The sequence below is a fragment of the Hydra viridissima genome, unplaced genomic scaffold (assembly GCF_058129835.1).
Source record: "Hydra viridissima isolate aposymbiotic clone 2 unplaced genomic scaffold, HvirCarnegie_v1 scaffold_3, whole genome shotgun sequence".
Classification (NCBI taxonomy): domain Eukaryota; kingdom Metazoa; phylum Cnidaria; class Hydrozoa; order Anthoathecata; family Hydridae; genus Hydra; species Hydra viridissima.
In genome coordinates, this window is record NW_028324302.1 from 6,193,478 (window position 1) to 6,219,282 (window position 25,805).

Sequence of the window (25,805 nt, forward strand, 5' to 3'; positions counted from 1 at the left end):
CAGTTTGAGAATAATGTGTTTGATTTTGAAGAGCCGTTGCATGTGGATGTTGAGAGTTACATTAGCAAGGCGTTTAAAACGATGAAAAGTGACAGTACGGTAATGCTTTCGATTGTTGATTTGGGCAGTTTGACGAGTGATGTGAGATCTTTAGACAAGTTTGAGTACAGCATAAAAGTGGTGACGGAGAGCGTTCAAAACGTGATTTGGTTTGATCATTATTCCTTTCTTACAGAGTCTCAGAGGAGAATTTTGGTTTCAAGATTTAGCGATATGTGTAAGATGATTAAGCCGACTTCTGAATTTAGAGTGAGTCGCGAGAAGGGTTTGTTGATATTTTCAATGGAGACTCAAGGTATTTTTTCAGAAAGCTTTAAGCTTTAAGGAGAAGAAAATATCTCTGACAAAATGCAGGTTCATTGCGTGCATCGGTCAGAGCAGCTATTTTGAATTTCGAAAATAGTTTCTTTTTCAAGCGTGATGGATGTGTTTGTTGAAAAGAACAAACCGCTGATGATTTCGTCAACGGGGGAGATTGGAATTGTGAAAGTGTATTTTCTTTAAATTTTTTATTCTTGCGAAATAAAAAATTCTTAAAATTTGAGTCATTCAGATACCTGGAAAATCTTAAAGAATTAAATTTAAAAAGGGAATGCTGTAAAAGGGTGAATTGGGTCCGAGCAATAAACCGGATCCAACGGATTTATATCCTTTTCCGCTTCTCAAGAACAGTCCATCTCCATTGACAAATGTGTTTTTAGACCAAGGACTTAAAAATAAACCAGATCCTGCTGCGGTCAATTTCATTCCTTTTCCATTCTTGTTCATGTAAACAACGCCTCGTCCTGCAATTTTATGAACAACAGCAGAACCGGCAGAGAATCCTACGCCTGCCAGCAGTCCTGTGGCGAGAGCTGGATCGACTCTTGTTGCTAGAGTATTTCCGAGCATTCCTAACAAAGGAAGTAATTCACCGATAAATCCTCCTTTAATTTTTGAGTTGTGCATCAACTACCTTTTGCTGAATTTAAGTGTGACACCAGTGCCATTGCCGTACGCTTCTTTAATTTTATTCAGTTGAGACTTTGTGACTGCCAGGACGTAATTTCCGTCCAAATCTTGATGAGTCAGCTTTACACCGATATCGCTCTCATCTTGAATGGCTTTTTTTATTTTATCAGCTTGACTTAGTGAAATATTCAATCTAATCTTTTGATAATTGCTCATTTTTTAACAAAAGAAATTTTTTTTACCGATTGAGAGCGCTGCTCGTGTACAGGTCGGACAACATTGAGGATATTCTTTCTCTGATGTGATATCTCACAAAGATGTCTTCCCCTCTAAAATCGATCAAGTTACCATTTTGGTCCACAATTTGCGTCTCCATTCTTGAAATTTTGCTCACCACAATGGGAAGGTATATCAAGTGAAAAGGTTTTTCCACAATTTTTGCCCCTGGCTTAACCTCTGGATAAAAAGAATAAATGTCGTTTGTACTTTTTCCATCCAAATAAGACGAACCGATAATGTAGTTCGTCACTCTGAGCACCGAGGTTTCTTCAATCCTCGCAATATTCTCAGACTCTTAGGTGTCGATAAAACTTGTCATTTTATCAGGATTTGCAGGATCTTCTTTTTTCTCAACGTATGTGTATTCATTTTTGTCAAATCCAAGGAGTGTCCCTAAACTATTATTTACGTTAAAATCCACCCAATATTTTGTCGTCGATCCTGGCTTTCCAAATTTCAATACGGTTCTTAATGTAGACTCGTTTGCTAAAATAATCACTCCGTCCGCTCTGTACAAGTTTCCAACTTGCTTTTTCATTTCATTTTGAAGATAATCGTTAATCTCATTTAATTCATAAGCTCCTTCTTTAATGTAAATGTTGTAACTATTTGTACCAACGTTTGGACTGTACCTAAAAACGTTATTTTTAGAGTTAATGTTTGTATAACTGCAATACGTCTCGAGCCCCACAAGCGCCATTTTTACTTTTTGTTCAAATCCAACTCGATGGGTCTTTCAAAGTATGTTTTGCACACATAAAAAAAATAGGTTTTAAGTTTTAGGTCAGAGTTCCCAAAATATTTTTATGGAACTTTTATCAGTGACTCTTCAGGATACTGAATCTAGAAGCTTAAAAATCAAAAGGTAGCCGTTTTTGAAAAAAAAATTTTAAACTTTTGTATATTATTTTATAAAAGGGGAGGGGGTGAGAGTTGTAAATTTAAGGTTTTCCTTATAAAAAGTCAATATTAACACTTTCTAATGATGTTAAAGTTAATCCAGTATTGCAGGCAATTAAATTTTGATCATCTTAAGATGTTAATTTTTAGTTATCTAAAATTTATCTCGAAGTTAATTATCTCAAACATTAAAAAAAAAAAGAGAATTCTTATTATCCATATTAACTCATATACCTGATTAACTATTCATGTTACAAAATGCAAATGTTAGAAAAAACTAAGATTTTTTTATACTGTTAGCTAACAATTAAAAAAATATATTTGTATCAAATGTTTTAAATTTATAAACGTATATCAAAGTATCTGAATTTTTTAATCTATAAAATAGTACTGCTGAACGATTCAACAATTCTTCTGCTTCTAAGAGAGTGCTTTGAGTTTAATTGTGAAACATTGCATCGTTCGATTATTGGCTTCATTTTTGAATGAGCCGATTCAGATGCCTGTTCATTGTATCGTCCAAGAGAATGACCAGTAAGTTCAATAAATTGTTGCAAAAGGAGCTCAGATTATATGTATTTTCCAGGTCACAGTAAGTTTCTTTCCTAGAAACTAATAAAATATTCTTAAGATAGATAATAATAATAGTATATTAATACAAAGTCAATTTAAAGCAAGTTCATTACATTTAACTGTACCTCTGAACAGTACTCTTGTGTGGCTTTGTAGGAACAAACAAAGTCAGTTATTAGTTGAAGATAACAAGGGTTAAGATAACTTCCGAAGGTTCCTTGAACTAATTTCTCAAATTTTCTCATTGGACATAGAAGTGGTAAGAGTTAAATTGGTAGCCTTAGTGAAAGCTGGTCACAGTTTTTAAGAATAATCCTACATGTATTGCCTTCATATGTTCCCCCATGGTATCCTCTTCTAATACATCCAAGTGAGTTGACCCAGTCTTTGTATTCAGGCCAATAAAAAATTATATAAGTTGATATATGATTTACAAATCCCATTAACATATGAAGCTCCGGCAAAGGAATTACTTCAAGAACTAGTTTTGACTTGTTTCTCTCCTTTATTAGACATTCACCACATTCTATCAAAGTTTATTAATTTGATTACCAGTTTTGAAAACAGTATTTTTTTTTTTAATAAAAAGATTTTTAAATTTTTAAATTAAATAATAATTAACATTTACACCTTATAATCTTTCATTTCAGAACTTCGATAACCAGCTTCCATGTACCTCTGATGCCATAGATCCAATGATAAAAATGTTCTTGTCAACCCACCAAAAAGTTCACATTCTCCTTCACACCAAGCACAAGCATACATACCGCCATGAGACTAAATTTTCTTATGTTTTTTGAAAAATCCTAATTAACTAATTAAAAGTTACATAATAAATTAACTTTAAATCATAACTTACTGAAATTCCAAGAAGAATATTAATTATTTTCAAATCGGCTGCAAGAACATATTTACAATCTTCTAGCTTTAGAAGATCTAATAAAATAACTAAATTTTTGTGTGTCTCCTGCAAGTTTTCACAATATGCAAGAACTATGGAATGGTTAATTCCAGAGTATGTTCCATGAGAACTTTGATCTTCGCATCGTTCTTTTTCTAGATCAAAGAGGTTACAAATTACCTTAAGTGATCCACCTCCTACAAAATATTAATTTTAATTATATTTTGTAGGAGGTGGATCACTTAAGGTAATTTGTAATTAATATATATTATTAAGTTCTATATTATGTATAAGTTGTATAATATTTCTTCATCTAATAACGTTTTTACCTGAATCAATTCCAATTTGTATTAATGTTTGGAAAGGGTTTTGCTTTCTGGAAGTCATTACAAAGTTAAGCAGCTCGGTTAATTGACAAACATAAACAAGGTCTCTTGACACATCGGTTGACAACTTTTTTTTTTTTCTTCAGCAAAAATTGTCTTCACATCATAAAATTCAGATAGGAGTTTACTTTTTTTGCAAAGTTTTTTTTCAAGATTCTCCTCAAATTGAATTCCACTTTTCCTTAAGGATTTCAGAAGGATGCGTGATTTGAATTGACTAAGTCCAACTCGAATAATCATTTTTTCAGTTTCTTCAAATTTGACTTTCCTAATATCTAATTGCGGAACACCAATAGTTATAGGTAATGGCAACCCACCTGAATAATAAAATACTTTAGATGATTTAATCTATTCGAAAACACTAATAAATCTAATAAACAAATTACCAGTATTTAGATGTGTCTGGATTTCATGCTTAAGTTTCTTTTTTTTAATAATCGATCTTAAAACATTTGAAGTGACTTTTTTCTGAACTTTTTTTGAAGCATTAAATAACTTAGCGGAAAGATTTGTATACACGTTCATTTCATTACATTGATGTCGAATTCCTCTCTTTATCGCACATAAGCAAACGTTACACATCCTATTCGAACTTACTAATTTCTTTGTTTTTTTCATATGTGGAAATCTGGATCTAGCTATTGAACAAGCTGTGCATGTATCACAATTTCTAGTGCTTACACATCTAGATAATTGGGAAGATTGCCATCGAGTTTTAACTGCATTTGGTAAGTCTTTACTTCCTTTCAGTAAGTTTACATACTTTTTGCATGTTGGACAAATGCCTACATAAAGTAAATTAATTTTTAAATAATGATTATTTTCAGAAAGTATTTTTTAATAAAATAATTGCATTAGTTAATCATAATATGGAATATACGTGTTGGATAACTGTACACAGATATTAAATATTCAGGTTTTACATACATTCTTATGTAAGCCTCTAATAACTTCGTGACTGGAATACATTTTAAGCATTTCTTCAAACAACAGCAAAAAATAATTTCCTGATTCAATAAATGGTCTCGTTTTTCTTTGCTGTTTACTGTTTTGTTAGATAATTTTTCTAATAAAGTATTTTATGTTTAATATTAACAATAACGAAACAATAACTAGGGTTTGAAACATTCTATTATTATATTAAATAAATAAATTACTATATAAAGTAAAGAATGCTTCCATCAACAATTCTATAGGAAAATTAACATCTTAAGATGATCAAAATTTAATTGCCTGCAATACTGGATTAACTTTACCATCATTAGAAAGTGTTAATATTGACTTTTTATAAAGAAAACCTTAAATTTACAACTCTCACCCCCTCCCCTTTTATAAAATAATATACAAAAGTTTGAAATCGTTTTTTTCAAAAACGGCTACCTTTTGATTTTTAAGCTTCTAGATTCAGTATCCTAAAGAGTCACTGATAAAAGTTCCATAAAAATATTTTGGGAACTCTGACCTAAAACTTAAAACCTATTTTTGTCATGTGTGTTTGATTGAACTGTTTCCTATTGTTGGTGTATCATTTTTCGATTTTGCAAGTAAATAAAATCCCATCATGCTTTTTATACACTTTGAAAATAAAAATCGTCAAATCCGCTACAATATTTAACGTAGTTCTTTTTGGAGGATAAATCAATCACGGCAAGTTCGTGACGTTGAGACCAGCATTGTTTGCAAAGCTTTTTAAAGTCTTCTTTTTTCATGTCAACAGCGTGGTCTCGATAAATATGATCCACATTTTTTGAATCCTGCGGAAAGAGGCAAATAAAATTGGCATTTTCTCTGATGGTTTGTCTGGGGATCATGAAATAATTTTGAGCCAAATAGAAGCAGTCGACGTTGGAATTCCTTCCTCTGATGTAATATTTTTCGTACTAGTTTTGTTTGATCAATTGCAAATCGACAAAGATCATTAAATTTTTTTTCGTGGCGTCAAGATCTTCAGGTTCATGCACGTCGTCGGTTGTTTCAAAAAGCTTGCATTCCATGTCTGTTTTTCCGCTCCATTGTTTTGAAATCTGATTTTGACTGATTCAGGACTCGCGTTCATTTTTTAAATCTTGCTTTAAATGTTGAACAAATCGAGAAAAATTTCTTTTGGCAATTTCTTCTCGAACAAGCTTTTGAGTATTTTGTACACAGGTTGGAAAAGGGACTTTCCAAAATCTTGCAAGTTGTTGTAATTGAGCTATCCCGGTCTCAGCAGCAAATTCAGAAATAAAGTCGTTTATCAGCAGCCGGACTTTCCGATGATGATTCCTCTTATACTTCTCGGCAAAAATTTGTTGCTGTTCCTTTTGCTCTTTCCAATACTCCATTATAAATAAATCACTTCTATTTTTTAAAATCTGGAAAAAATTAAATTTTTTATTAAGTAAAATGTACTGCGTCAAATGCAAAAGAAAAACAGAGACGATTTATTTGAGAAATGATATAAGTAAAAACAACAGAAACATGCTCAAAGGAACTTGTGATGTTTGCGGAACGACCAAAAACAATTTTTTTTCATCCACAATAGGAGGAGACTTGGTTGAATCGCTCAACAAACTGTCTAGCAAAATCAAACTTATTGGCCAAAGTTTCCTGGAGAAATGCACATTCCAGGCATGAACTTCGCAGGGCCAGGCACAAACCTGGATAAAAGACTCACTTCCACCGACATGTACCAGGAATGGAGAAAACCCGTGGACAGGGTAAACAATGCAGCGTACCATCACGATCTCGCTTAGAAATATTTCAACGGCAGGTCAAACAGGAATGTGGCAGATCAAATGACGGTCAAAGAAATGAACTCCATACCCAACCCCACTCAAACAGAAATTAACGAAAGAAAAATCATCACTCCCGTCATCATAGCCAAAGCTAAATTCGGTTTGGGTGTCAAAAAAAAAATTCCCACGAAGGGTCTGAAATGAACGGATCAGCTTGCAGATGAACTTCATAAACCAGTGATTCATCATTTCAAATGAAGAAGGCTGATTGTAAATGACATCGATGAAATATGGGCTGCAGATTTATTTATCCAAGAGTTTTATAAGCCTTAGTAGTTAATCCAATTTACTAAACACTATGTTTTAGTTTTTCTCAATATCTTTTCAACCATGACTTTCAACCCAATAATTATAACTTTCTCAAACTTTTAAAATGCTTTTATATCAGTAAGATCAGATGACTATATTCTTTTTAGTAATATGCTTAAAACAAGAACAAAAATTGGGAATGGTGTTTTATAACCAGATGGAGTTATATCTGGATTTTATACAAATTTGTCCATGTTGCAAAACTTTGATATGAATGAAATGCCATCTCCATAGATACTACCAATCTTTTATGGGGTAAAGCTAATGTCATAAGCAGCAGCACAATATTTAGTGGAATTTACTGTGACTTAAATGTTTTTCAGATTTACATCATCATAGGTAGCAGGTTTCTGAGGGTGATCATTATCTATATCAGTTTGAAGTCCTGTAAATTTTAATCTACGTATCTCTGATGATAATTTTAAAAATTTTCTAAATAAAGTTAGTTGAAGCAGGTACATCCAACTGTTCACACTTTCTCATATGCAAGATTTATGCAATAAAGCATCTATAAGCAATAATTATGCTTACTTGCACTTTATTTGGATTTTACAAGTTTATACTTTTCTTTCAATAACGGTTTTACTACTGGTATCCACCAATAAACTCTATCAAATATTACCGCTGCATTGCTTTTTGCAATAGCATCATCATTAGGCTTTTTTTAAGGGTTAAAGTTTAATAGCATAAAGTTAATTAACATAACTTTACCATTATCCTTAAACAATCCAAAAATGTGACGTAAAGGTTCTTTTTAAGTAAATGATCCCTTTGAAACAGATCCTTAAGTGATGTATGCTTGTCAATCAGCAAAACCAGTATTAACTGATATGGTTAATGTTGTTGCTGGATATTTATGCCATACTGATTCAATCTTATGTCATTTCGGTTCAATCAAAAAGTACAACTGATTCAATCTTTGAGATCTGGAAAAGTTATCAGTATGTTTTAGCAAACAAAGCATAGCTGTGTATTGATCAGGATGGTATGTTGACTTATTCTCTTAGCCTCTTAATTGATACTTGATACTGTTAAAAAATTACATTAAACCATCATTGTTAAGAGTACCACTCTCTGCATTAACATAATCAGTACTCTCATACTGGACTCTCATATTCAAAGAGTATTACCCAACAAGCACACAACGTTGAAACAACGTTGAAATAACGTTTGATCGAGGTTGATCAACGTTATTTCAACGTTGTTTCAACGTTGTTTCAACGTTGTTTCAACGTTGTTTCAACGTTGTTTCAACGTTGTTTCAACGTTGTTTCAACGTTGTTTCAACGTTGTTTCAACGTTGTTTCAACGTTGTTTCAACGTTGTTTCAACGTTGTTTCAACGTTGTTTCAACGTTGTTTCAACGTTGTTTCAACGTTGTTTCAACGTTGTTTCAACGTTGTTTCAACGTTGTTTCAACGTTGTTTCAACGTTGTTTCAACGTTGTTTCAACGTTGTTTCAACGTTGTTTCAACGTTGTTTCAACGTTGTTTCAACGTTGTTTCAACGTTGTTTCAACGTTGTTTCAACGTTGTTTCAACGTTGTTTCAACGTTGTTTCAACGTTGTTTCAACGTTGTTTCAACCTTGTTTCAACGTTGTTTCAACCTTGTTTCAACGTTGCTTCAACGTTGTTTCAACGTTGCTTCAACGTTGTTTCAACGTTGTTTCAACGTTGTTTCAACGTTGTGTGCTTGCTGGGTAGCTACTACTACTGGTGCTGCAACAATAGTGGATACCCAGCTAGCACTTATACGTTGTTAAAATATTAGAACAATGTCGCGCGGAGCGTTGGCCCAACGTCGGTTGCCAACGTTGTTTTTATATCATTATGGTTACAAATGCGACGTCGCCAACAACAAAAATCCAACGTTGGAACAACATTTATTTTAAGTCGGTACAGTGTAGGATTTTACGTTGGCGCAGTGCTGTATATAATGCCTATTCAACGTTGTATTTTATGCTGATCCAACGTTATATTTTATGTTGTTTCAACGTTGTATTTTATGTTTATTAAACGTTGAATTTATGTTGATTCACCGTTGTATTTTATGTTGATTCAACGTTGTATTTTATGTTGATTCAACGTTGTATTTTATGTTTGTTCAACGTTGGATTTTATGTTGATTCCACGTTGTATTTTATGTTTGTTCAACGTTGTACTTTATGTTGATTCAACGTTGTATTTTATGTTGATCCAACGTTGTTTTGTATGTTTATTCAACGTTGTATTTATGTTGATTCAATGTTGTATTTATGTTGATTCAAATTTGTATTTTATGTTGAATCAACGTCGTATTTTATTTTGATTCGACGTTGCGTCTCTATATAGAAATGCCAAATACTTGGCGCCGCATTCTAAATAGATTCTTTAGATAAACCCTTTCGCTTAAAGGCAATACGTATACAGAAAGAACACCGTTTAACATGGTAAAGATTATATTATTCAAAAGAAAACAAATTATATATCACTACTCTCATAAAATTCATCGCTTTCTTGTTCATTATGGATTTTTTTCTTTAGTTTTTTCCTGTTTCCCGCCCTCCTTCCGCTATCACGATCGCATGCATATCTTAACAATTGTTTTATCACCTCTTCAATACCCGCATCGGTTGATTTTACTGCTTTGTTAAGATGGAAAGCAGCATAAAGTAAAGACAATACTAAATAGTAAAAGTAAAAACAATAACAAAGTTAAAAAAGCTAATACTATATAAAAAGCTAATAATATATAAATTTATTCAGTTGAACGTTTAATTTTAGAAGAATATTTTCAAATGGAGTTTACTAAAAATTTAAACGCAATCTTTACTAATATAAAGCTACTGCTTAACATACAACTTAACCAACCATATACATGTAATGCTTTTTTGACCTTTCAGAGATTTACTTGACAAGTACAAATTTATTATTTTTATCAGCTGAATTACATATCAAGCTTATTTGAAAGACTATGATTTATTTATTACATGTCAAGGATAATGGACACAACTGGCTGAACCCCAGCTAGCACACTTACGTTGGGCCAACGTATGTAAAACCATCGCGAACGTCGGCTGTTTTTTCCAATGCAAAACCAACGTTGATCCAATGTCATATGTTTAATTATGAAATTAATACCGACGGAACTAAAAACAACTGGAAAATTTACATTGGTCCAACGTATGTTTTTACATCGTAAAAAGTTAATTGCTTTTACGATGTAAATCCAACGTTGATCCAATGTATTTAAATTGATATTGATTCAACCAACGTTGAACAAATGTATGTTTTTACATCGCAAAAAGTTTATTGTTTTTACGATCTAAACCCAACGTTGATCCAATGTAATCCCAGCTAACACAATACGTTAGGGCACGTTCTAAGAACGTTCTGTAAAAGTTCTTTGAGGTATTGAGTATTTTGAGTCCTCCGGCCGATGCCTTGCAGACTTGCCCGAACCTCTCCAGGGAAGACCCAGAAGCACGTCGACCCTGAGTTTGCCTCCCCTTTGAGGAACGGGCGGAAAAAAAGAAAAGTATCTGTTTAATACAAGTACACCGGCCTAGCCAGCTCGCCATCAATCCAAGTGACTACACTTGATCTTAGCCATTAGGCCGAGAAGCGTAAAAGTTCTTTGAGAATATTCACCTAACTTTTTTTTAGCTTCAGTCTGACAGCAGTTTGGCATAAGTTAAAACTGTAAAAGTCGTAATCACCAAACTTGCGCAGTTGCGTTTCAAAAAAAATTTCCCTAAGTTTTTGCGTAAGTTTAGCACTGTCGGTATTCACCTAACTGAAATGGTTTCACCAAACTTTTTAGAAACTTGCTCTCCTCAATTTTCGCAAGTAAAGTTAAGTTTGTAATGAGCTGCCCTTAACTTTGGCGTAACTTTAAAATCACTAAATAATGAGAATGGCATTACATTATTATGATGCATATGTAATTCTATTGTCAGATTGATATATTATTAGGGATCTTAACATACATAAATTATATATATTATAAAAAGGTTTAATAATAATCATAGATATTAATAAAAAACAACGGAATTTTAATGATATAACATCTTATTAAGATGTTATATTATTATATATATTAAGCTTAATATATCTTATATGTAATGATATAGCATCTTATATTAGATGATATATTGTCATATTGTTAATATGACATAATTTAATATCTTTATAATGTCTATATATATATATATATATATATATATATATATATATATATATATATATATATATATATATATATATAATAGCATAACATCTTTTTCATAGCAAAAGTACTGATAGCACTAAGGCTTTTATCAACTGGGAGTTTTCAACCAGTAATTAGTAAGAATTATTAGTTAATACCAAAAAGATTAGCTACAATCTTATGATTCTTTATTGTTAAACATGCTTGTTATTAATGGATTGTTACAAATGCAACTTAAAGGTGGTGCTTTATACAGGGTTTTTATTCAACCTAAAATGCCTAGCAAACCTAAAGGTAGCAAAAATCCCAGGGAAATCCTGGAAAACTTGGTTTACAGAAGAAAAAGAAAATAGAAATAAAATAAAATTTATTTTTTCTCTATATGGAAATATGAAACTTTATTATTGTGTAGCAAAAATCAAACAAACTCTAATTTTTTTAACTTAGCATAATAGATTGTCAAAAGATTAATTTTTATACTGCACCCTCCTACTCTTCCTAAATTGTGATTTTATATTTTTGCAGACTTTTGGTAAGGTTACTGTATTTTTCAAGTTATTTAGAGTTTAACCTTGTCAAAGTTCACTTTTCTCTCAGATAACTAACTTGCTTTGCTTAATTAAAATATAGTAGTCAATATGTATATTTCGTTCACATGTTGTTTCATGTAATTTTAGGTGACACCTCTCATGGAAGCCAGTCAAGCTACAGTTGCACACTTCGCCAGTTTTACAAATATTTTATTCAGCACTATCATCACCTTGTCAGATGGTATGATAGTCCAGAGGAGATGGCTGAAACAAAGAGAAAGTACTTTCAATCATTCGGAGTTAAAGGTCTCCTTGGTGTAATAGATGGTACAATGATACAAATCAAAGGATTTACTATGGCTGATGAGCCAGCATATATTTGCAGGTAAACTCATCATTTTAATTTAATACCTGATCATTTTGATTTGATACCTGATCATTTTGATTACATTACTTTAAGTCATTAGTCAAAAAGTTTAAAGTATACACTGCTTGGCCTACTTACACAGGCATAGTTAACATGAGAAACTTAAAAAGCTTTTGTTTCACAGATTTATTCTGTCTCTGTATGTTTGCATGTAATGCATGCAAGGTTCAAAAAAAATATTTCTGCTCTATTATTCTTTATAAAAAAAAAAACTATATTTCCTTTTTTTTTAGGTGCTAATGCTTTTTATGCTGTATTTTATTTCACATTATTATGTTATTATAAAGGGCTTCATGTTGTTAATAATATGTAAAAAAATATATTTGATTTATGAAGAGACATTTCTTCAATTTCACAAAGTGCAACATGTTTATTACAAAAGTTGAAGTTTTTTTTAATATTTTAAATACCACATCATAGTTCTTTAAAGTTTGAAAACATCAAGTTAGTTAACATAAGTGCTAAACTTAAAACAATATTATAATATAAGGTCATATAGTTTAAGGTGAACAGCTGTTCTAACATGGTGTCAATATTTCCCAAAAAGGTTTTAGCTGCTCTCTGGATTTTTAAAAATTTTAACATTTTGAAGATTTTTAGCTTCTTTTTTTTAAAAAAGAAATCCTGTTTTGAACTGTCAGGTTGTCATTGATGCTGATGGAAAGTTTAGAGATGTTGTTGCAAAGTATCCTGGATTGTGCCATGATGCCTTTATTTTTTCTAATTCTGCATTAAAACAGACATTAGAATATGATCCAAATGCAGGTTTCTCAAACCAACCAAATTCGACTTGGTATTTTAAGAAGAGCACAAACCAAAAACTAAATATTTGCAATTATAAAGAAGTGATTGGAGTCTGAGAACAAGAATACATCATAAAGTTTGCCCAGGGCAATGAGTCAATAAAATAGTATTAACATCAAGAATGACATGTTATTCTTTGTTTGTAAATGAATAACTATGTAATGATAATGTTATATATATATATATTTATATATATATATATATATATATATATATATATATATATATATATATATGAGCTTTTTCACTGCAAGAGGTGTTATTTTGTGTTACATATATTTTTAAATTGTATACAGTTCAGCCAGTTGTGTCCATTATCCTTGACATGTAATAAATAAATCATAGTCTTTCAAATAAGCTTGATATGTAATTCAGCTGATAAAAATAATAAATTTGTACTTGTCAAGTAAATCTCTGAAAGGTCAAAAAAGCATTACATGTATATGGTTGGTTAAGTTGTATGTTAAGCAGTAGCTTTATAAGAGTAAAGATTGCGTTTAAATTTTTAGTAAACTCCATTTGAAAATATTCTTCTAAAATTAAACGTTCAACTGAATAAATTTATATATTATTAGCTTTTTATATAGTATTAGCTTTTTTAACTTTGTTATTGTTTTTACTTTTACTATTTAGTATTGTCTTTACCTTATGCTGCTTTCCATCTTAACAAAGCAGTAAAATCAACCGATGCGGATATTGAAGAGGTGATAAAACAATGGTTAAGATATGCATGCGATCGTGATAGCGGAAGGAGGGCGGGAAACAGGAAAAAACTAAAGAAAAAAATCCATAATGAACAAGAAAGCGATGAATTTTATGAGAGTAGTGATATATAGTTTGTTTTCTTTTGAATAATATAATCTTTACCATGTTAAACGGTGTTCTTTCTGTATACGTATTGCCTTTAAGCGAAAGGGTTTATCTAAAGAATCTATTTAGAATGCGGCGCCAAGTATTTGGCATTTCTATATAGAGACGCAACGTCGAATCAAAATAAAATACGACGTTGATTCAACATAAAATACAAATTTGAATCAACATAAATACAACATTGAATCAACATAAATACAACGTTGAATAAACATAAAATACAACTTGAATAAACATACAAAACAACGTTGGATCAACATAAAATACAACGTTGAATCAACGTAAAGTACAACGTTGAACAAACATAAAATACAACGTGGAATCAACATAAAATACAACATTGAACAAACATAAAATACAACGTTGAATCAACATAAAATACAACGGTGAATCAACATAAATACAACGTTTAATAAACATAAAATACAACGTTGAAACAACATAAAATATAACGTTGGATCAGCATAAAATACAACGTTGAATAGGCATTATATACAGCACTGCGCCAACGTAAAATCCTACACTGTACCGACTTAAAATAAATGTTGTTCCAACGTTGGATTTTTGTTGTTGGCGACGTCGCATTTGTAACCATAATGATATAAAAACAACGTTGGCAACCGACGTTGGGCCAACGCTCCGCGCGACATTGTTCTAATGTTTTAACAACGTATAAGTGCTAGCTGGGACTGTATACAATTTAAAAATATATGTAACATAAAATAACACCTCTTGCAGTGAAAAAGTTCATATATATATATATATATATATATATATATATATATATATATATATATATATATCCCAGCTAGCACACTTACGTTGGGCCAACGTATGTAAAACCATCGCGAACGTCGGCTGTTTTTTCGAATGCAAAACCAACGTTGATCCAATGTCATATGTTTAATGATGAAATTAATACCGACGGAACTAAAAACAACTGGAAAATTTACATCGGTCCAACGTATGTTTTTACATCGCAAAAAGTTAATTGCTTTTACGATGTACATCCAACGTTGATCCAATGTATTTAAATTGACATTGATTCAACCAACGTTGAATAAATGTATGTTTTTACATCGTAAAAAGTTTATTGTTTTTACGATCTAAACCCAACGTTGATCCAATGTATTTAAATTGACTTTGATTCAACCAATGTTGTATAAATGTATGTTTTTACATCGTAAAAAGTTTATTGTTTTTACGATCTAAACCCAACGTTGATCCAATGTAATATATATTGATCGTAAAAACAATAAAACTTTTGCGATGTTTTTAAGGGAAATGTGTGTGTTTTTTTTGCTTTGTTTATTAATTTTTTGCCTCTTTTTTGTCAACTTTTTGCGATGTATTTTCATATGGATGATCGACGTTGATCAAATTTATGTAAAAACATCGCAAAAAGTTGTTAGTTCTAAAGTCCTTTATTCGTAAAATTAGTTTTTTTCTGTTGCATTCATATATGGATGCACTGTTTATCGAATCTATGTAAAAACATTGCAAAAGGTTGTTAGTTTATATATATATATATATATATATATATATATATATATATATATATATATATATATATATATATATATATATATATATATATATATATATACATATATATATATATATATATATACATAAACCTGCCTTGTAAAAAACAAAAACAAAAACGTAGTTCTATTAAGTACTTAATTTTACATAATATAAATTCTTTTATATGCATTCCAGTGTATACTATTCAGACATCATTTTGACAAGTAATGCGTTTCCCTGTAGGTGCGAAATCCATTAACCTATTTTATTAGGCCTAGGTACAATGTGTTATATTATGAGCAATATGTTATACATTATATTATGTTAATATATTATATTATATTTTATTATAAACAATATGTTATATTCATAGCAGCCGAGAGAAATTTCGGGCCCCGGGGAAGGAGCCCTCATTATGATCAATTATTTACCCGGAACCAAAAGAAGCGTGCTTTGGTCATTGAAAATTAAAAACAAAAGTTAATTAAATCTTTAAAAGGTCAAAACTATTTAAATCTTTTAAAAATTACTTTAAAAAATTATTTGTACACACACGGGGCCCCGGGAATCTTCCCCGTCCACCCCTCCCCCCTCTCGGTGGCCATGGTTACATTATGTACAATGCTATATTACAAACTAAAATAAAAAGAACAAATTAATTCAATAATTAACCACGTCCTCTACTTCCTTAAATAGGATGTTAAATTGCTTATAAAGGTAATGTTATTTTTCATAATTAATTCACAATTTTTTTATTATTTTTAATTTAAAGAAAGTTAGTTTTTTGTTGGATGAATATTAAACAGTTGATAAAATGGTAAACTATTCATTGAAAAGGGTTAAATTTATCACTTTTTATTATATTTATTTTGAATTGAAAAAAATACACCAAATTTTCCAAAGCTACTTTCAATTTTATTATATAATATAACAATTATATTATATTATAATACTTCTTTTTAAAGTTTGCTTATATAATATAATTGTTTCCAGATAAATTTAGAATATATATATATATATATATATATATATATATATATATATATATATATATATATATATATATATATATATAGCACATGTTTATAACTATATGCACACAGGCAGGCACAAATACTTTGTACTTTATATATTAAAAAAATAATAATAAAATATATTTTACATTATATTATGTCATATAAATTAAGTTTAATAGATATGATATAAACGTGTCAATAGATATTTTATAGATTTCTCTCTATATATACATGTATATATTATATTTACTAAAAATAATTTAATATAGTTTATTAATGTATACTTATAGTCTAACAAATATAATGAGCATTTCTTACACTACAAAGCGTCGGAAAATAAAAAATCAGGTTGAGAAAGATATGAATGATATTTATAATGAAAGCAGAGCCAGTTTTGTTTGTAACCAATCAAACCATATGCAATTGAATTCTACATTCATAATGGAATCATTTGTCAATCAAAATCATTTGGAATATAACACATCCTCCACTTTTTCTAATTTTTCTGACCTTGATGATAATTATCAAGGTTCTCAACAAAATGAATTATTTGATGATGATATAGATGATCTAATTAACGATGAAAAAGCCTATAATAATCAGTGTGCAGAAACTTTATTTCATAAATGTAATAGTAAAAATATATGTGAAAAGTTAGGTCAATGGTCTGTCACATATAGTATTTCACAGGTTGCTCTAGGTGCTCTCTTTCCTATACTAAAAGAAGTTGTCCCCTCTCTTCCAAAGGATCCTCGCACTTTGTTAAAAACACCCCGCAAGTATGATTTAAAATTGTTAACAGGTGGTGGTGAATATTATCATGTTGGTTTAGAAAAGGGTATTCGAAATATTCTGAAAAACACATTACCAAAATCAACTCATTTGGAATTGCAATTCAGCACAGATGGTTTACCTTTATTCAAGAGTAGTAGCATTACTCTCTGGCCAATCCTGGGAATGATCAAGAATGTTAATGATAAAGTTTTTGTTATTGGGTTGTTTTGTGGAAAAGAAAAACCTGCTCATGCCGAAGAATTCTTGGATGATTTTGTTACAGAAACAAGTAATTTACTACTGAATGGTATATGTATTAATAATATTCAATATTTTATCAAAATTCATTCATTTGTGTGTGATGCTCCTGCGAGAGCATTCATAAAAGGAATAAAGTATCATTCAGGCTACAATTCTTGTGAAAAGTGTATTCAAAAGGGTGATTATTTAGGGAAAGTAATTTTTACCAAAACTAATGCTCCTTTGCGTACTGATGAGTCATTTAGCAATATGATTGACAGTGATCATCATGCAAAACCTTTTCCTTTAAATTTACTTAAAATTGGTGGTGTTACTCAGTTTGGATTGGATTTTATGCATCTCGGCTGTTTGGGTGTGATGAAACGATTTCTTTCATACTGGAAAGGTCCAGTTGGTCCTCTTAAGGTAAGACTAGGATCAAGAGATGTTGTAAAAATATCGGATAACTTATTATGTTTAATTTCATATATTCCTATTGAGTTTGCTAGAAAACCTCGTGCTCTAAAAGAAATTTTGCGATGGAAAGCAACAGAGTTTAGACTATTTTTAATGTACTTAGGCCCCTTTGTCCTAATTAATATACTGCCTACGGATTTATATAACCATTTTATGCTGCTATATATTGCAACAAGAATTCTTGCTAACCCAAAAAGTATAAACTCAGATTATGACTATGCAAATAATTTATTAGTACAGTTTGTTAGGACTGCTGCAGATTTTTATGGAAAAGAATGTCTTGTTTATAACGTACATTCTTTGATTCATTTGGCAAATGATGTTAAAAACTTAGGTTCTTTAGAAGAATTTAGTAGCTTCCGTTATGAAAATACGCTTGGAAAATTGAAGAAATTGATACGTAAGCCTCAATCTCCAATCCAACAGATATTAAGAAGACTCCATGAAAAAAACATGTTTAAAGAGGATCTGATATCTCTATTTCCTATATTGAGCCATGAACATATCGATGGGCCGCTGATATCTAATTTAAAGGGAAAGCAATATAAGCTTTTTCAAAATAGTCTTTGGAAAATTAAAGTATCAGATAATAATAATTGTTTAATATTAAAAGATGGTACAATAGTTCTTGTCAGAAACGTAGTTAAAATGGATAATGAGATTTTTTTAACTTATGAAAAGTTTTTATTTGTATCTGATGCATTTAAATACCCATTACCTTCTTCTAAAGTAGATATATACATGGTAAAAAAACTTACGAACAAATTGATTTATTCCTGTCTAATTTCAGATGTGGTTACCAAGTGTATGTTTTTTCCTTATGGTGAGGAATCATATATAATTATTCCACTATTACACAGTTGAACAATTAAAATATTAAACAAACAAAATATTGATTATATATTTATTTAAAGTATTATTTAAAGTATTTTTAATTTTGTTTTTTAAGTATAAAATATGTATAATCAATGTTCTTTTTTTTATGTGTTAAAGGCTTTCTAATTAAGGTTAAATATTTAAAAATCATTATAATATAAAGTAACTATGCTAATTAATGATGATAGAACTACTAATATATTTCAGTATATTATTAGTAAATGTATAATTTTGTAATTAGGTAATAATATTTTAATAATGTTTATGCATTTGATTTTGCAATAGAAATCAATAATATAATATGGAATATGCTATAGTTTATTTTGAAAAAGAAAACTCAGTAGCAATAGTACCGATTAGCTGGATTTCTAAGGAACCTGGCTCATGTTATTGGCCACCATATAGGGCAAATAGATTAGAAGCTGCCACTAAAAATAAAGAAATGCCTGAAGAAAATTGGGAGTGTCATACTAATACTCGAGTTTTAAGACGCTATGGTAAGTACTGAAACATAAATTTAAAATGTTTACAGTTTATTTTAACACCTATTGCACAATTATGATTTTCTTTTCTTAACAAAAGACATAATCTTTCCAACTTGACTGATGTTAGTGGTTTGTTGCAGGCATTATAAAAATATAAGCCAATATAAAATAATTTTTAAAATATTTTTTTAAAATTAATCTAAGAATTTATTTATATTTTTAAACAAGAAAGTTTTCTAGCATTAAAATTGAAAGTATATATTTATATTAAAAGAGAAATTGGAATTTTGAAGCTCATATTCAATTTTGCTTGTTTTTAAAACATGTTTTGCAAACTTTATTTTCTTTTATTTTAAATATAATTAAATTTACTTAAAGAAACGTACAAAAAAGCCAGAAATAATCTTCATAACGCTGAATTGGATACATCTGCTCTTGATTCTAAAAGTCCTGAAAAATTTGACAGAAAAAGAAAAAGTTCTGTAGAACATATCACTGAAGCTGCTCATACGAGTTTCATGCCAATGTCATGCCTAACAGTACCATATCCTTCAATTCCGGAACATATGACAGGTTTAGTTGCTGTTACTGACAAAGGTATTTTAATTATTAAATCAGTTTAGACCTCTAAACTATAAAATTCAGTTTGTACTGAATTTTATAGTTTTATACTTTTTAATTAAATTTATAATTACTCAATTTATTATCTAATTATTTAATAATTAGATAATAAATTGAGTAATTATAAATTTAATTAAAAAGTTATATTAAAAAAGTTATATAAAAAAATTATATTATTAAATAATAATATAATATTATATTATTATTTAATAATATAATGAATTAAATAAGAAGTAAACAAATCAGAAATTAGAATTAATTTTTAATCAGATAATAAAGTTTATTTATATAATTGTTTAATTATTATCTAATATATAATTATTTTATTATGTAATTTATAATAATAATTAATTTGCTATCTAGTAATTAACTTTTTATCTTATAATTATATTATTATCTATTAACATAATTAATAGCTAATAATATAATTAATATCTAATAATTATATTATTATCTAATAATATAATTATTATCTAATAATATAATTAATATCTAATAATTATATTATTATTTAATAATATAATTGTTATCTAATAATATAGTTAATATCTAATGATATAATTATAAACTAATAAAATAATTATTATCTAATAATGTATTATTATTTTATAATTATATTATTTTGTAATTATAGTATCTAATAATTATGTAAATAAACTTTATTATCTGATTATTAATTAACTCTATTTTCTTATTTATTTAAAGTCCATACTACAGATTTACAAGAAAGTAAAAGAAAGAAGAAAAATATCAATAATATTGACTCAGTCAGTGTTGCAGGAGTAGGTAATAAAATTTTGATTACATACATGATAGGGTGGATCTTTTTTTACCAATTTTTTATTTCTTATAACAAAATGTCTGTAAACATTCACTATAACAAAAAAAGATTATTTTCTTGATAAAATCAAAATCAAAATTTTATTTTAAATTTATCTTACTCCATTTTATCTTTTTGCTTATGCTACATTGAAAACTTTAAGACATTCGCTTGTCTTATATGTTCTAGAAGTAGCACAAGAACAGTTTCCTTTTGTGTATTATTAAGTTTATTATTATATTTTCTTTACCTTTTTCAACAACTTAAATTTAGTTTAAACTGGTCAATGTCTTAGTTTATGTTTTTGTTTTATATTTTAGCAGAACTATCAGGTTCAGTCACCAGTGGTACAATAAGTAAAGTTCTATCTCGTCTTGCTTCAATTCAGGTTGATATTAATGAAATTAAAAAAACACAAGAAGCAATACTAAATACTATGCGAAAAATGGTACATGTTGATATTACTGATTTACCAGATGGCATTAAGTTGCCTATTACAACAGAAAAAGAACTTAATGATTTAGAAGAAAAACTTGGTTGCAGGGATACCTGGACCGCTTTGGTAATCTAAGAATGTTTTAAAAATATTTAATTTGAGTAAATACAAACTCATGTATATATATATATATACATTATAATATTAATAATATATTTATTATACTGTTTATGTGTGTATATATTATTATATTTATAAGAGTTTATTTGGGGATGACACTTTTATATGGATTGTGGCGAGTAAAGTATATAAAATATTTATAAAAGCTTCCTGATGATCCTGTCAAAGGAGAAACAGCTTGTTGAAGATAGATAAGTGTTTTTACTAATTTATAAATATATATATAGTTATAAATTAGTAAAAACACTTATCTATCTTCAACAAGCTGTTTCTCCTATATATATATCACTTGCGGGTCTCCCTAAATCAGTCTATGTACAATTTATATATATTTATAAATATATTTGTATATATAAAGTATAGAATTATATAAATATGTAAATAAAATATATAATTTTAATCTTTTCAGAAAACGTATCTTGGAACTACTGGCGGAAAGGATTGTGGCTCTACTACAAGAAATATTTTAAAGAAGATATTTAATAACAAAGTAGCAATGAAATTAAATTTTGCAGGACGTGGGGGTAAGATGGGGATTAAGAGCTTGCAAATAACACAAGCTATAAAAGGTATATAACAATGCATTTTATGTTTAAAGATATCAGTATATACTTTTATTTTTCTACTTAATTATTTCATACTTTTTAGTAAATAAGGCATACTTTTAAAAATAATTATTAACTTCATTACAGTATTACCTTTTTTAGTCTAACTTTGATATTGTTTTTACTTTTACTATTTGGTATTGTCTTTACTTTAAGCTGCTGTCCATCTTAACAAAGCAGTAAAATCAACCGATGCGGATATTGAAGAGGTGATAAAACAATGGTTAAGATATGCATGCGATCGTGATAGTGGAAGGAGGGCGGGAAACAGGAAAAAACTAAAGAAAAAAATCCATAATGAACAAGAAAGCGATGAATTTTATGAAAGTAGTGATATATAATTTGTTTTCTTTTGAATAATATAATCTTTACCATGTTAATCGGTGTTCTTTCTGTATACGTATTGCCTTTAAGCTAAATGGTTTATCTATAGAATCTATTTAGAATGCGGCGCCAAGTATTGGCACCAATAAGCGCTAAGTATTTGGCATTTTTATATAGAGACGCAACGTCGAATCAGTGGCGGCGTTAGGGTAGGACCTGGTTGGGCGATGGCCCAGGGCGCCGAAAATAAAGGGGCGAAATTTAGCCTTTTTTTGTATTAGGTTAAATTGAGTTAGGGCGCCGTAGAAATCTCGCCCAGGGCGCTGGTAGTGCTAAAACCGGCACTGCGTCAAATTAAAATAAAATACAACGTTGATTCAACATAAAATACAATTTTTAATCAACATAAATACAACGTTGAATCAACATTAATACAACGTTGAATAAACATAAAATACAACTTGAATAAACATACAAAACAACGTTAGATCAACATAAAATACAACGTTGAATCAACATAAAGTACAACGTTGAACAAATATAAAATACAACGTGGAATCAACATAAAATACAACGTTGAACAAACATAAAATACAACGTTGAATCAACATAAAATACAACGGTGAATCAACATAAATACAACGTTAATAAACATTAAATAAAACATTGAAACAACATAAAATATAACGTTGGATCAACATAAAATACAACGTTGAAACAACATAAAATATAACGTTGGATCAACATAAAATACAACGTTGAATAGGCATTATATATAGCACTGCGCCAACGTAAATCCTACACTGTACCGACTTAAAATAAATGTTTTTCCAACGTTGGATTTTTGTTGTTGGCGACGTCGCATTTGTAACCATAATGATACAAAAACAACGTTGGCAACCGACGTTGGGCCAACGCTCCGCGCGACATTGTTCTAATGTTTTAACAACGTAAGTGTGCTAGCTGGGATATATATATATATATATACACATAACATTATCATTACATAGTTATTCATTTACAAACAAAGAATAACATGTCATTCTTGATGTTAATACTATTTTATTGACTCATTGCCCTGGGCAAACTTTATGATGTATTCTTGTTCTCAGACTCCAATCACTTCTTTATAATTGCAAATATTTAGTTTTTGGTTTGTGCTCTTCTTAAAATACCAAGTCGAATTTGGTTGGTTTGAGAAACCTGCATTTGGATCATATTCTAATGTCTTTTTTAATGCAGAATTAGAAAAAATAAAGGCATCATGGCACAATCCAGGATACTTTGCAACAACATCTCTAAACTTTCCATCAGCATCAATGACAACCTGACAGTTCAAAACAGGATTTCTTTTTTTAAAAAAAGAAGCTAAAAATCTTCAAAATGTTAAAACTTTTAAAAATCCTGAGAGCAGCAAAAACCTTTTTGGGAAACATTGACACCATGTTAGAACAGCTGTTCACCTTAAACTATATGACCTTATATTATAATATTGTTTTAAGTTTAGCACTTATGTTAACTAACTTGATGTTTTCAAACTTTAAAGAACAATGATGTGGTATTTAAAATATTAAAAAAAACTTCAACTTTTGTAATAAACATGTTGCACTTTGTGAAATTGAAGAAATGTCTCTTCATAAATCAAATATATCTTTTTACATATTATTAACAACATGAAGCCCTTTATAATAACATAATAATGTGAAATAAAATACAGCATAAAAAGCATTAGCACCTAAAAAAAAAGGAAATATAGTTTTTTTTTTTATAAAGAATAATAGAGCAGAAATATTTTTTTTGAACCTTGCATGCATTACATGCAAACATACAGAGACAGAATAAATCTGTGAAACAAAAGCTTTTTAAGTTTCTCATGTTAACTATGCCTGTGTAAGAAGGCCAAGCAGTGTATACTTTAAACTTTTTGACTAATGACCTAAAGTAATATAATCAAAATGATCAGGTATCAAATCAAAATGATCAGGTATTAAATTAAAATGATGAGTTTACCTGCAAATATATGCTGGCTCATCAGCCATAGTAAATCCTTTTATTTGTATCATTGTACCATCTATTACTCCAAGGAGACCTTTAACTCCGAATGATTGAAAGTACTTTCTCTTTGTTTCAGCCATCTCCTCTGGACTATCATACCATCTGACAAGGTGATGATAGTGCTGAATAAAATATTTGTAAAACTGGCGAAGTGTGCAACTGTAGCTTGACTGGCTTCCATGAGAGGTGTCACCTAAAATTACATGAAACAACATGTGAACAAAATATACATATTGACTATTATATTTTAATTAAGCAAAGCAAGTTACAAGAACTTGCTTTGCTAAGTTATCTGAGAGAAAAGTGAACTTTGACAAGGTTGAACTCTAAATAACTTGAAAAATACAGTAACCTTACCAAAAGTCTGCAAAAATATAAAATCACAATTTAGGAAGAGTAGGAGGGTGCAGTATAAAAATTAATCTTTTGACAATCTATTATGCTAAGTTAAAAAAATTAGGGTTTGTTTGATTTTTGCTACACAATAATAAAGTTTCATATTTCCATATAGAGAAAAAATAAATTTTATTTTATTTCTTTTTTCTTTTTCTTCTGTAAACCAAGTTTTCCAGGTTTTCCCTGGGATTTTTGCTACCTTTAGGTTTGCTAGGCATTTTAGGTTGAATAAAAACCCTGTATAAAGCACCACCTTTAAGTTGCATTTGTAACAATCCATTAATAACAAGCATGTTTAACAATAAAGAATCATAAGATTGTAGCTAATCTTTTTGGTATTAACTAATAATTCTTACTAATTACTGGTTGAAAACTCCCAGTTGATAAAAGCCTTAGTGCTATCAGTACTTTTGCTTCTGAAAAAATTGGGTTGCTTCTCAATATGATTGTTGACAAATCATCGTGTAAAGTGTTGACAATATCTCTTATATTATTTTTTGGTAAATGAAGTTTTTGAAGACATTCCACATCAGAGTAATTGCTTAAAGCAAAACCAAATTTGATCTTGACCATGTGCAGCTAGAATAATTGGAATATCCATTTTGACTAAACTTTTATAAAGTTGTTAAAACAACAATATGAATTATGATCATAATACTTAATAAGACATGTACCCTTTTAAAAAAAATTTCTGAAGAAGAAAATATATTTAATAATAAAAATATTATATCTTTATAAGATGTTATATTGTTGTACAGGGACTTGTATAATACAAATCCTCGCATAATATAACATTTTATAAAGATGTTATGCTATTATATATATATATATATATATATATATATATATATATATATATATATATATATATATATATATATATATATACATTATAAAGATATTAAATTATGTCATATTAACAATATGACAATATATCATCTAATATAAGATGCTATATCATTACATATAAGATATATTAAGCTTAATATATATAATAATATAACATCTTAATAAGAT

The 25,805-nt window shown here is 29.2% G+C and overlaps 2 protein-coding genes and 1 pseudogene across 5 annotated transcripts; 2 read left to right on the forward strand and 1 right to left on the reverse strand.

The window, feature by feature from the left end:
- Positions 1 to 2,386: 2,386 nt before the first annotated feature.
- LOC149890748 (uncharacterized) lies at positions 2,387 to 6,116 on the reverse strand (annotated as a pseudogene). The gene is made up of 7 exons (XR_016450688.1): positions 4,978 to 6,116; positions 4,437 to 4,835; positions 3,994 to 4,325; positions 3,623 to 3,861; positions 3,394 to 3,540; positions 2,889 to 3,289; positions 2,387 to 2,802 (listed from the first exon to the last, which is right to left on the reverse strand). The product of XR_016450688.1 is annotated as an uncharacterized LOC149890748 (transcript).
- Positions 6,117 to 15,943: 9,827 nt separating this feature from the next.
- Positions 15,944 to 22,380, forward strand: LOC149890749 (uncharacterized). Of its 3 annotated transcripts, XM_090081672.1 has the most exons (7): positions 15,947 to 16,200; positions 19,152 to 19,363; positions 19,730 to 19,948; positions 20,678 to 20,758; positions 21,113 to 21,354; positions 21,818 to 21,977; positions 22,170 to 22,380. In XM_090081672.1, exons 2-7 carry the CDS (start codon positions 19,168 to 19,170, stop codon positions 22,352 to 22,354), a joined length of 1,083 nt encoding a protein of 360 aa, XP_089937798.1. In that variant the 5' UTR covers positions 15,947 to 16,200; positions 19,152 to 19,167; the 3' UTR covers positions 22,355 to 22,380. The 3 variants fall into 3 exon arrangements, with proteins under 3 accessions (XP_089937799.1, XP_089937798.1, XP_089937797.1); XM_090081673.1 differs by lacking the exon at positions 19,152 to 19,363 and having other exon boundaries at positions 15,944 to 16,200; XM_090081671.1 differs by lacking the exon at positions 15,947 to 16,200 and having other exon boundaries at positions 18,940 to 19,363.
- Positions 16,600 to 18,875, forward strand: LOC149890750 (uncharacterized). Its single transcript, XM_090081661.1, has one exon. The coding sequence runs from the start codon at positions 16,776 to 16,778 to the stop codon at positions 18,852 to 18,854; it is 2,079 nt and encodes a 692-aa protein (XP_089937787.1). The 5' UTR covers positions 16,600 to 16,775; the 3' UTR covers positions 18,855 to 18,875.
- Positions 22,381 to 25,805: the final 3,425 nt, after the last annotated feature.

Coding starts and splice junctions, on each gene's coding strand:
- LOC149890749 (XM_090081672.1), top strand. CDS start 19,168: ATGGAATATGCTATAGTTTATTTTGAAAAAGAAAACTCAGTAGCAATA. Junction 19,949..20,677: donor AGTTGCTGTTACTGACAAAG/GTATTTTAATTA, acceptor ATTTATTTAAAG/TCCATACTACAGATTTACAA. Junction 21,978..22,169: donor AATAACACAAGCTATAAAAG/GTATATAACAAT, acceptor CTTTACTTTAAG/CTGCTGTCCATCTTAACAAA.
- LOC149890750 (XM_090081661.1), top strand. CDS start 16,776: ATGTATACTTATAGTCTAACAAATATAATGAGCATTTCTTACACTACA.